Source organism: Astatotilapia calliptera, chromosome 3 (genome assembly GCF_964374335.1).
Source record: "Astatotilapia calliptera chromosome 3, fAstCal68.1, whole genome shotgun sequence".
NCBI classification, from domain to species: domain Eukaryota; kingdom Metazoa; phylum Chordata; class Actinopteri; order Cichliformes; family Cichlidae; genus Astatotilapia; species Astatotilapia calliptera.
In genome coordinates this window covers 68,931,482-68,944,140 of record NC_137424.1, presented here as the reverse complement: position 1 = coordinate 68,944,140, position 12,659 = coordinate 68,931,482, and the positions used below count along the sequence as shown (strand labels likewise).

The window sequence follows — 12,659 nt, the reverse complement described above, 5'->3', positions numbered from 1 at the left end:
TACTATGTATGACTGTGCAATGACAATAAAGAGTTATCTTATCTTATCTTATCTTATCTTACATGCTTAATATGTTTGTTTCAGCTTCTATTGGCCGATTTGCATGACTGATACCTCTTTTTAATCATTTCAGCCGAGAGAATAAACCTGGTTTGGTCTCAGCTTTTAGAAAATGTATTGCTTCCTTGGTTGGCCATGAATCTGTGTTAACGAAGCTCTTTGTGTTTGTTTATGGGCATTTAATGGAACAACAACAGCACTTTTAACTGTTTGTTGTTTTCGCTGTGTTTGCTGATCGTACAAATGGTTTAAATGCGCTTTTAGCTGAGATTCAGAGGTTTGTGTGGATACTTTCCGACACTTACATTACTGAGATCGTGTTGCAGCTGATTAAACTGAATCTTCTCCTTTTTGAATCCGTTACTCATCTTATGAGAAATGAGAAATAAAATCAAACAAATGCCGAAGGATTAAAATGGCACAATACCATATTTTTCATTTCCCAAACTGCACATGAACAATTTGTCCCATCAACAGCAGGATTCAGCAAAACAAGACGTCCTTCAGACTTTAAAGTGCTGTCAGTTAAACGAGGAGGTGGCTGGAGAGAGAGTTCTGAGCTTCTCTGCTTAGCCTGCTGCCCTTACGACCCGGACCCAGATAACCTGAAGAAGATGTATGGATGGATAATAATGATAAAAAATAATACTAATAATGCACTGCACATGTCATTTATATGATCTTGCATTTAAACATTGATTTCAGCCACCAAGGTGTGAGTGAATAAATCCAACACAATTCCCACCCTGAGATCAAGATGGTTGGATCATTGCTTACTATGTCCACCCCCAGAAAAACGCACCCCAAGTCTTGTGATTTACCAGAGTCTGTGCAGGCTTGTCCATACCTCTTCTCTTCTTGTTTGTCTGTTTTAGGCCTTAGGTACAACAGGTTGAGCAGCAGGAGAGTGGAACATCATCGTTAATAATAACTGAGTCCAATTTGGTTATGAAGAAATCTTAGAGGGTTTTAACTTTGTTTTAAAGCTTGTGAGTGTTTGCTGTTTCCTGTGTGAGAAACCTCTGAGTCGGCTCCCCAGTCTGTGGACTTAGTGGTGCTGAAACTCAGGGTGCTGCTCTATGTCCTTGGTGCTGAAAATTGAGCTTAACACGACTAATTGATTTTGTGAATTCTTTTGATAAATAACCAAAAGGTGTGACTGCAATAAGCTGGTGTTTTCCTGCTTGTCTTTTATCCTTGAAAATGTTATTTTATTTTATTTGGGACTGAGAACTGAGAACATGAAGATGTTTTACCTGCACTGAAATGTGTGTTTTACACTTGAAGAAAAAGGAGAGTTCAACGTTTTCAACAGGTGAACGCTTGTCGGGGCCTGGGGCCTGGGGCTCGCTCGGGCCCCTTTGGAGGTGGGGTGCCCCCGGCCTCTCGGCCTGGGGCTCGGTCACTCAGGCACAGCTGGGGGCCGGCGGAGCTCACGGGCGCGTCACTGCAACTCCCCCTGACTTCTGCTCCGCGGCTGCTGGGCGAGCCCTCATCTGGGACTCTCCTCAGCTCTTACTGGAACAGTGGCGCGGCTGCCCCTCTGTTGGTCTTCCATGGTCTCTTGTGTTCTGGGGGCCTCTGGATGTCTGGAGTTTTGATCTCCTCCATACCCGCTTCACACCCTGGAGGACGGGGCTGTGGCCCCCCCACACTCCCTAGCAGATCATTACATGGAGAAACCTTTGGAATGCAAGCATGCTGATCCACACAGGTATGCACACATGGGTATTCACAGACGCGGACTAAAGCTTTCTTGGCTGCTGCCTCAAAGCACACTGTGCGCTGTCTATCTTGCGTGCTGCACAATATCGTTTATTATTTAGTAAATATTGATATCTATGACTAGCTAGTTTATTGTGATGGTGCTTTGTTTTCTCTATTATTATGTTGCTCTTTGTTGTTTGCTGTCTCCTCTGTTTGTTTTTTTTGTTGTTTGTTTTTTTGTTTTCTCCATACAGGTGACCCAGGAGTTCTTTTTTTTTTTCTCTCTCTTCCCCCCCCCTTCTCACCGTCTCTTCTCCCCTTTGGTTTTCTTTCTTTCTCTCCCCCTCTTTCTCTCATTCATTCCCCCTGTCCTATTTATTAAAAAAAAAAAAAAAAAAAAAAATGACAAAGGATGAACTGAAGCTCTGCCATCACGTAATGTCGCATACTGCTGTTTCTGATGTCATTTAGAAAAAAAAAGAAAAAAAAAAAAGAAAATGTTATTTTATTTTATTTGGGACTGAGAACTGAGAACATGAAGATGTTTTACCTGCACTGAAATGTGTGTTTTACACTTGAAGAAAAAGGAGAGTTCAACGTTTTCAACAGGTGTTTCTAATAAAGTGGCCAGCAACATACATAACATAACATAACATAACATAACATAACATAACATAACATAACAACACGGTTTTTAAATGCCAGGTGACGCCACAGCTGGTCTTCTGGTGAAAACGATCCCGTTGCACCTCTGACTGCTGACAGAACACCTCCAGACATAAACAATATCAATCAATACACTGATTATAGTCTCATGAATTTAAGTCCGAAAATGTTTTGGGTCTTTTGCATGTGGGCAATACTGACCATGTGCAATGGGCCACATATTTTAGAAACAATCGTTGTTGAGTCTTTTATTGAGGTCTCATAGTGACTGTTTATGGTCCAGCTCCAGGGTTTAATAGCCACCATAGTGAGTTTTCTTTTGGAGACAATTTAGCAGAGTTGAAAAAACACCTGTTTCCCTCGTTTTCAGTGACTCACACCTTTTCCCTCCATCCCACTCCCCAGGGGTCACTGGCTGGTTGCGTTTCCAGCCCTACCAGCCAGTGACAACCAATCACTTTGTCTGACTGGCTGTCGATGAAAGTTTGATATATTGATATGTTGATGACAGTGATCATCAGAACTTCTCCAGCATCTTGATCTAATAAAATTACCCAAATAAAATAATAAAATAAATAAAATAGCTTTTTAAATAATAAAATATTTTTATTTTCACACTGAACCACATCTCTGTCTTAAGATTCAAACTAGATATTCTCTTGGTGAAATTCCCAGGGTGGGGTTTTCGGGTTTTCCATTTAATGTTAAAACCTTTTGAGCTCCCAGTTTCCATGGTGCCATTTTAGTGTTTGATTTTAAAATTGTTGGTTCATTCCAATTTTCCTCATTATTCCCACGCCCCTCAAACAGGGGAAGGGAGAGGGAGAAACTAATATTATAATATTTTAAATCTTGTCAAAGATACATTATGTGAGGATATATTTACAGATATCCTCACATTATAAAAAAAATATGAAAACACTGATTGGCTGTAGCTGACAGTTTGATATGTTGATGACACTGCACATGATGTCAGTGATGACATCATCTTCTCCAACATCTTGATCTGATTAAAATGAACAAAATTAAACAGTAATATGAATTAAATATCTAAAACAGAGATTAATTCTAGGAAAGTTGTTACTGTGATCACGATACATGTGAACTTTATTCATTATATAGACACAAGTCATCAAATAACTTAAAAAAACAATACCTATACTCACACAGCACTTTTTTTCTTAATTCTTCATTTTTCAGAATTAAAACATTTGTTAGTTCACATATATGAAAAGAAGCATGGAAAAATTATCCTCTGTTCTCTGTGATCTGTAGTTTGGTTGATGAACAAATCCATGTCCATGTAGTGGACGTCCCCCTCAGTGAGAGAGGCAGATATGAGCTGAAACACAGGAATCAAACCAGGGACGCTGCTGTTATGGAGCTGAACTGGAACCATTCAGACACTGAGGCCCTCTGAACACATTTTAATTACAGCTGTGCAGAGACACACTGATGACTGACTGGAACACTATGATTCACATTTGATTAAATTACATTCACACCATCCTCACACGTGTTTATATATGGCCACTAGAGGGAGATGTTTCCGTTTAAATACGATGTTTAACTTTTAGCAATGTTTTATAAGTGAGCATACTGTGTATGAAAAACATGATGTGTTGTTCCTAATAAAATGGCAGTGTTACATTTAATATTGGATACATTTTAATTAACTTAAAAGAGATTAAAAGTCACGTGAACAGGAATATAACTATGATTGTTGAAGTGTGTCTCTGCCTCCTGATCAGGCTGTAATACGTCTAATATAAACTCTAAGGAAGAACTTATTTATTCCACTGTATAGTGAAACGTAAGATATTACATATATATATATATATATATATATTTTTTTTTTTTTTTACTTCACTTTATTCATGATATTTCTTTTCACAATGTCTTGATTACGAATTAAAAGCCCTCTAACTCTGGTGCAAAAATGCTTCATTTCTTAACAAGTCTTTTATTGTGAAACACTTGCAGGAACATGTTTTTTAAAAAAATAAACTGATCTTGAATTAATGAACTGTGAGAGCAGATTAATATTATCATGTGGTATGAAATTCAACTGAAATTCAACTGAAGCACTTTCAGAAACTGAAAGAGCATCTTATAGTGACAGGTTAGAAATATGAAGAAATGTGATTGCGGTATGTTGATGACACCTCGTGTTTGCACCAAGCTCTTTCCATAGAAAACTAAATTTAACTTGAATCATGTACATAACAACAAAAACTGCAGAGAACTATGGGATTCTAGCTGTTCTGCTGAAGGTTATGAGAGGAGAGCTCTGTCAGCTATGTTCAAAAACAAACAAAAAATTAATCTGATGTTGTTTGGTTTAACGATAAAATTGTGTTTTTTATTCTTCAAACATACCAGCATCTTTGAACACATCTAACTGGATGCAGTAGAATGAGAGAAAGTGAAGACATCTGCTGGAAAATCAGCATCACCATCACTCTATTGGATTTTTCTTTTCTTTGATTGAATTTAGAATACTGACTATTTTGATTACTGAATTTTAATAATTTCTTGATTTGTAAAGCTTTCAGTTTTATGCCAAATGATGTTGGTTAAAAGTAAACAAACAACACAGTATTTACTTTGACAGGAATTTTCTTTTCTTTTTTTTTCTACATTTTCCGAGAATATCTCCTGCTGATATCAGTCCCGTTTTTTGTTGTTTATGTTTCCTGTAGCTATAGAAACCTAGAACCAGAGCAGCAAGACAGATACAAGCAGACAGACTAACTATGAGTCCAACAGATCCATCCTCTGTGTCCCCTCCTGTCTGACCTGCAGGTGAGAAACAGGTGTGAGGTGTCAGCTGTCAGGTAGGTGATGAGTGAAGAACAGAACAGAATCCATTTCCTCTTCAAACTGCTGTCAGACATTATCTACTGCACTCTGATCACATCACTCAGACCAGCTGCTTTCTACAAAGTCTCATCAACAACATCTTTAGAAACAAACATCAACAACCAGGAAGCAGCTTCACCTCTGATCACACACACACTCAACTCTACTCACTCACCTGGAGGATCAACAACATTCAGGTAAAAGATGCAAATGGGTTCGTTCTTCAATAGGGCAACCCGTCCGCGGTTTGGTCTTCCATTGATGACGCGACATTCGTATGTTCCAGTGTCATTAATCGTCACATTGTTCAGAATCAAAGACACGTCTCCATCCTTCATCTGTCTGTCCTGCAGATCCACCCGGTTCTTAAAAGATGGATGCTGCTCTTCTGGATCAAACTGTTCATCTCGGTACAAGAGGACATGTTCCATCTCCAGATCGGCTCTGCTCCACTCTGTAACTATGATGTTGTCATTCGGAGCTCGACATGTCAGAGTGACGTCCTGTCCAGACTCAGCTGTGATAGTTTTCTGCTCTGAAAGAGGAAACAATTCAGAGCAGAGAGGTTATTGAATTATTTGTATTATTTTAATGTATTGCATTATTGATCTTTTGTGGTTACCTTATTGCTATGCTGAGTGACTGTGCATTTTCACTAATCAAGAATCCTAATTATTAATGACTTTACTAGGAGGCTTTGTCTTTTACACATGGGATCAGTTAATGAGTGTGCCTATGATACTGAGTTATCCAGAGGCAATAAGGTGGAGTTGCCGGGCCTCCAGAGGTGGAGGTAGGTGAAAATAAAAGAGGGAGAAAATATGAAGTGTTCATTGTGATTGTCACCATGAGGGCAAATGCTGCCAATGCATTACAGTGCAACTGCAACCCCACCTCCACCCGTCAGCACATCTGAATATTATGACAATATCTACAAAAAATAGGATTGTTATTATGCAGGCAGCTGCTGTATCATAGCTTAAATTTATACTGTAACCAAAAAGATTTGTAGCTGTATACTGACAATTGGAACTACAACACATCACACGGACACACACATTACAGTTCTTTTTCTCTGTGGTTCAAATTGCAGACCAAGCACTTATATTCACACAAACAACAACTCGTGATGCCCTCAAAGACATAAACAAACTGAATATGAAATATGAAAATAAACATTTGAGAAGTAACATTTAAACAACGCAGACACTGTTTATTTCTCTTAATAAAAACATCCTTATAAATCTCACCTGCAGAGACAAACATGAAGACACCGACAAACAGCAAAGCCAATGCAGTTACAGCAGACATTTCCATGTTGTCCAGGTCTGCTGATCCGACACGTTGATTTTCATCCGACACGTTGATTTTCATAAAATCTGAACCTTTGGTATCTCCTGTGACAGAATAGTAGAACCTGACTTTAAAATCTGACTACATGAAATTAAATTTAAGGATTAAATAAAACTTTGTCTTTCAGACACTCGTCCAAACTCAACACTTCTCAAAGTCTCTGAAGGAAGTCACATCAGAGTGACGAGGCTGGACAGCAGGAAGATCAGAAAGTGCGTCATCATTAAAGAGCAGAACAGGTTCAGTTCTTGAATGATCTCCACAGAACAAAACAAACATATTTACAGTGAGAGACAAAGAATAGCAGAAACAGACATGACTGTAATCAGAGTAGAGGCGAGTAACTGAGTACAATTCCACTTGGTTGAGGTGATTTTTTTTTTTATGTTTGTGTTAATCGACTGAAGCTCACAGACTTCAGTCAACCTGTCAGATTACCTAAAAGACTGAAAGATGTAATTTTAAACACTTACTGTTGTTCTGAAGAATCTCTGACACCTTCAAACACTCTTCTGATCATCAGGATGGAAAAAAATCCACACAAAGATTTCTTCAAAAAGTGTCTGAGGTCACCTTGTTAAAGTGTTCAATATACCAAACAGCCTAATGTGAATGTTTGACAGTTATATTTCAATAACAGACACAAACAAAAAGATATTTAAAGATAGTACAATATGTGATGGAACAGCCAAAGAGAGAGGAGGTGGAACCAAGAGGAACCAGTAAATTTTCACTTCCTTTCTCTGTGCTGGCAGTGAGTCAACATAAATTTAAAAAAGAAACTGTGGTCATCAAACAAACACTTTAGATGGAATAAGTTGGATGTGTTGGACAGATTGTGGTGGAGGAATCTGAAGTACCCACAGGAACATGCAGGCACTGAAAGGTGGTGGATTCAAACACAGGATCTTCTTGGTTTGAAAAGTGTTCTGCCAACAATGATAATAATAAAAACATAAATAATAATTATTTCCTTCCTTTGCCTTTGAATATAACTGTTGTGGAGACTCTTATTATTAACAGTCTGTCATCTATATTTTATTTATTGATTTTTATTTATGTATATATTTTATTTATACATTTATTTATATTCTTACATTATTTTTTGTCATTATTCTCATGATTGGTTATATTTTTAAGGATCATGACATATGAAAACAGAGATAACTACTTCTGGTTTGAAGACTGTAATCTCTAAATTTACTTCAATGCTCACTATTAGATTCGTCTGTGTTCCAGTCGTAACCTTACCAGTGTGACAACACTGCCACCATGAGGTCAAATTGAAACATTGTACTGAATCATTAACTTAAATATTCTCATAAATACATTAGAAAAGAAAAGCAAATTATATGTTATATTAGAAACAATGGAAACCTGAAAAAGAAATTAAAAGCTTAAAGTGATTTCCTTTAAGAACACACCGGGGATGTAAGAGAACGGTAAGTGTGGTTTTTCACCTGATACACATGCTGTCATTTGTGACCTGTATCATTACATTTCTATCAAACACAGCTTATACAGAGTAATACTGATAAAAGAACAAAGCTGGTTGTGGATCAACTCAGAAGAATTTTATTCTGATGTTTGAAACCCATCTGCTGCGACCGGTTGGGGTGAGAGAAGGAAGACAGGATAAAGACATGCTGTGGAAGAGAGACAGAGGTTAATAACAGATATGATTCAATGCAGAGAGGTCTGTTAATACATAGTGAGTGAGAAAGGTGACTGGAAAGGAAAAACTCAATGCATCAAGGCAATCCCCGGCAGCCTATGTCTATTGCAGCATAACTAAGGGAGGATTCAGGGTCACCTGGTCCAGCCCTAACTATATGCTTTAGCAAAAAGGAAAGTTTTAAGCCTAATCTTAAAAGTAGAGATCGTGTCTGTCTCCCGAATCCAAACTGGAAGCTGGTTCCACAGAAGAGGGCCTGAAAACTGAAGGCTCTCCCTCCCATTCTACTTTTAAATACTCTAGGAACAACAAGTAGGCCTGCAGAGTGAGAGCGGAGCGCTCTAATAGGGTGATATGGTACTACAAGGTCATTAAGATAAGATGGGGCCTGATTATTTAAGACCTTGTATGTGAGGAGCAGGATTTTAAATTCAATTCTGGATTTAACAGGAAGCCAATGAAGGGAAGCCAAAACAGGAGAAATATGCTCTCTCTTTCTAGTCCCTGTCAGGACTCTTGCTGTAGCATTTTGGATTAGTTGAAGGCTTTTCAGCGAGTTTTTTGGACGTCCTGATAATAATGAATTACAGTAGTCCAGCCTGGAAGTAATAAATGCATGAACTAGTTTTTCAGCGTCACTCTGAGACAGGATATTTCTAATTTTAGAGATGTTGCGCAAATGGAAGAAAGCAGTCTTACATATTTGTTTAATATGTGCATTGAAGGACATGTCCTGGTCAAAAATGACTCCAAGGTTCCTCACCGCGTTACTGGAGGCCAAGGTAATGCCATCCAGAGTAAGAATCTGATTAGATACCATATTTCTAAGATTTTCAGGGCCGAGTACAATAACCTCAGTTTTATCTGAATTAAGAAGCAGAAAGTTAGCGGCCATCCAGGTCTTTATGTCTTTAAGACATTCCTGCAGTTTACCTAATGGTGTGTGTTATCTGGCTTCATGGACAGATAGAGCTGGGTGTCATCAGCATAGCAGTGAAAATGTATGCTATGTCTTCTAATGATACTGCCTAAGGCAGGGGTGGGCAATTCCAGGCCCCGAGGGCCGGTGTCCTGCAGGTTTTAGATATGTCCTTGATCAAACACAGCTGATTTAAATGGTTAATTAGCTCCTCAACATGTCCTGAAGTTCTCCAGAGGCCTGGTAACGAACTAATCATGTGATTCAGGTGTGTTGACCCAAGGTGAGATCTAAAACCTACAGGACACCGGCCCTCGGGGCCTGGAATTGCCCACACCTGGCCTAAGGGAATGTATGTTCCATAGAATGTAAACAGAATTGGTCCTAGCACTGAACCCTGTGGAACTCCATAATTAACCTCAGTGTGTGAAGAGGTCTCTCCATTTACATGTACAAATTGGAGTCTATTAGATAGATATGATACAAACCACTGCAGCACAGTATGTGAAACTGGAGGAAGTAATTATTGAAGTTAACTCAGAAAGATCGATTGGAGAAAAAGAGTCTAAATGAATATCAGTGGTACTAAAAGTAGCTGTAGAAAATGTTACATCTGTGAGATGTAGCAGAGAAAACAGAAAACCACCAGACTGTGGAGAACACAGATGTCATGGATTTGGTTGAGTTACGCACTGATGAGCAGAGAGAGGAGGAAACTTTTTTTTCTCATGTCCTACACAGAGACATGTGTGCTGGGCTAGAGTGCTGGTAATCTTGTAAAATCACCAGTGATCCTGACAGTATATTTACAGCACTTAACTGAAATTGTCCTCACTTTATAATACAATCAGATATTTCTTTGTTTTGCAGTTTTCTTCTTCGGCTCCATTGTAGTTTAGATTAGACAATGTGTGCCCCTTGCAATTTATTGTAAAGCTTACTTACTACTTACTTTATGATCTTATTTTATTGTAAATAAAGTTACTCAGCAGCATATAGGTTATTCCAAACATCAAGCAACATTAAAATGATTCACACATAAATAAATAATTATAATCCAATAATATTGTTGATATGATTCAGAAGAATGCATGAAATTTACATTATAGATGATAAAACATTTGTATTAATACTTAAGTAAGATTCTAACTATTGTATTGTATTTATTGTAGCAGCTTCCGATATCATAGATGTCTATGATCCCATTTACCTATAATCTGGACCGATTTTCTACACTTTCTCCTGTTGACCCTCTTTGTTCTTTGTGGTCTCCTTGAAAAAAATCCTGATTCCAACCAGGAAGTTTTGTGATAAAGAAACAACATTTTTTCATAGCTAATCATTACAGTGTACTTACAGAGGAGCCACAGAAGAGAGATGTTCTTCATTCTCCTCTCGATGTCAGATCGACAATTTGACCAGTTCAGTCACTTAGGTCAAAACCTCCTCCTCTTCCCCTGTGACAGGATGGTTTTTGGGGAAAGCAATGGTTTCTCTATTTAAATGCAACAAAGAAGAGAGAAAAAGTTTTCAAATGGTCAAAGTGAACAACACTTACTATAAAGCATCAAAATTAGCTGACATAAAGGGGAACATGGGTACCTCTGTGAGGCCTTCACTGAATGTTAAAACAAACATTGTGAGTGGCTGAAGTCAGTCAGGAAGCCACAGGCAATGATAAATACACTTAAATGACAACATGTCAATACCTGTGTGATGCCTTCAGTGACAGCACGTCGTTGAGATTTTTCCTCAAACCTTTCGTATTGAACCTAAATCACAATTAGTGATTTTGTTTAACGTAACTTGTTATCTTCCGATCGTTGATCGTGTTACATATTCGTAGAAACAGTTCGCATCATCCTGTAGCCGACAGGGCAGAAAAACTTCCTGTGGGTTTACCTGTCACTGACTTCCTGACATCACAGCTGCTTCTTCTTCTCTCGCCCCCCTCTCCCCACCCTCTGCTAATTAAATCATGAAACTGATCAGTGATCAGCTGATCGGCTTTTCTCTCGTTTGTTTATCACCCACTTTGCTCCACAAAGAGGAAACCAGAGGTAACTGTGCAGGGGAGGGTCTAGCAAAGTAGAGTAGAGTAGAGTATGTGGCACTCATAGGAATCTTTGTATGCAGACAGAGGAATGTCATATAAGGCATTAAACATCCTCTTTTTACCCATCAGCCTTAAAAGGCCTGTTGAGATTTTATGACCAGCCGTTGCTTTAACATAAACCACACTTATCACAGATAGAATGGATTCACATTAAGCAGAAAGTGCAGCAGATTTGAGTGCAGCCACTTTGTGTTTATCATATTCAGTGTGCTGTTTATTTTAAGTGCGGGTCAATTTGAGCAAATATGTTGAAACATGTTTCGTCCCAGTCTCTGCTTGTGTTAGGTAACTGAACTTTGATCAACAGTTTTGTTTGTTTTTTTAGATAAATTTGAACTTGCTATAACTGGGGAAACAATATTAATGTTTTAATGATCCTGCAGGACATTTCACCCTTAAAACATCCCAAAATTATTCGTATATCATCTGTCCTAGAGCTCAACTAACCCAAACTGGATGCTTTAAAATGAGTGAAATGAAGCACAACAATGTAGCAAACATGGCAAATCTCGCAAAAGAGAGGTGATACAGAGGCTGAGGCATTGACCTGGATCTGTTTCCTAATATGGTTTAAGTAAAGATTGCAGTCATCCTCTGCCTTTACCAAAGTTTGGGGACACTCTGATAGGGCTTCAATCTGGGACTCTCCATCAATTTTTCTTAGAATTGAAGAACCTTCTCGGATGAGAGGTGAAATGTCTCCAAGAAACTTAAAGAAGTTCTGACGCTTTTCTTTCCAAGTTCCTTAAATTAGCTGGGCATGACGTTGTGCTGAAACATAAGTAAAAAAAAGAAAATACATTAATGTATGCCAATCTAATTACGCATTAGAAATTATAGAAACAATATAAAACAGTTGATACATGGTCATACCATGTAAGATCAAAACATAAGTGATATAGCTCATTTTGTGGCATAACACACATTAACAAAAATAGGAACAAAGCTAACGCAATCTAAAAATGATTACTAATCAAACACTGCTTTTCATGTTTTAATGAGAATACCAACTGTGAGTGGTCATCTTTACCATGCTTATACTTTACTACTAGAAATTTACACTAAACCCCAAAACCAAATACATAAAGTATAAACTAGGCACCTATCTATCCTCAATAGTCCTAGATTCATCTTTTTTTTCTCAAGGATGTAGCTCAGTTGCACTATACGTACAGAGTAAAGATGGAGTCCAACAACTTTTTTTGATTTTTCTTGCAAAGTGTGCCAGCATTACAAGTTGACCATCACCTCAAGGAGCAAAGTGGGCTGGCACATGCACAGACAGACCCCAGGTGGTGCTC

At 38.2% G+C, this 12,659-nt stretch overlaps 1 protein-coding gene across 6 annotated transcripts; it reads right to left on the bottom strand.

The window, feature by feature from the left end:
• Positions 1–3,513: 3,513 nt before the first annotated feature.
• On the bottom strand, positions 3,514–12,087 carry LOC145425678 (programmed cell death 1 ligand 1-like). 6 transcript variants are annotated; one of them, XM_080298955.1, is made up of 6 exons: positions 10,952–11,284; positions 10,600–10,737; positions 7,122–8,294; positions 6,546–6,692; positions 5,471–5,830; positions 3,514–5,232 (listed from the first exon to the last, which is right to left on the bottom strand). In XM_080298955.1, the coding sequence occupies exons 4-6, from the start codon at positions 6,667–6,669 to the stop codon at positions 5,036–5,038; spliced, it is 681 nt and encodes a 226-aa protein (XP_080155081.1). In that variant the 5' UTR covers positions 6,670–6,692; positions 7,122–8,294; positions 10,600–10,737; positions 10,952–11,284; the 3' UTR covers positions 3,514–5,035. The 6 variants fall into 6 exon arrangements, with proteins under 6 accessions (XP_080155081.1, XP_080155077.1, XP_080155080.1 ...); XM_080298951.1 differs by having other exon boundaries at positions 6,546–8,294; positions 10,952–11,014; positions 11,145–11,267; XM_080298954.1 differs by lacking the exon at positions 10,952–11,284 and adding an exon at positions 11,963–12,087 and having other exon boundaries at positions 6,546–8,294.
• Positions 12,088–12,659: the final 572 nt, after the last annotated feature.

Coding starts and splice junctions, on each gene's coding strand:
- LOC145425678 (XM_080298954.1), bottom strand. CDS start 6,669: ATGAAAATCAACGTGTCGGATGAAAATCAACGTGTCGGATCAGCAGAC. Junction 5,831..6,545: donor CTTCATGTTTGTCTCTGCAG/GTGAGATTTATA, acceptor TTCCTCTTTCAG/AGCAGAAAACTATCACAGCT. Junction 5,233..5,470: donor GAATGTTGTTGATCCTCCAG/GTGAGTGAGTAG, acceptor TCTCACCTGCAG/GTCAGACAGGAGGGGACACA.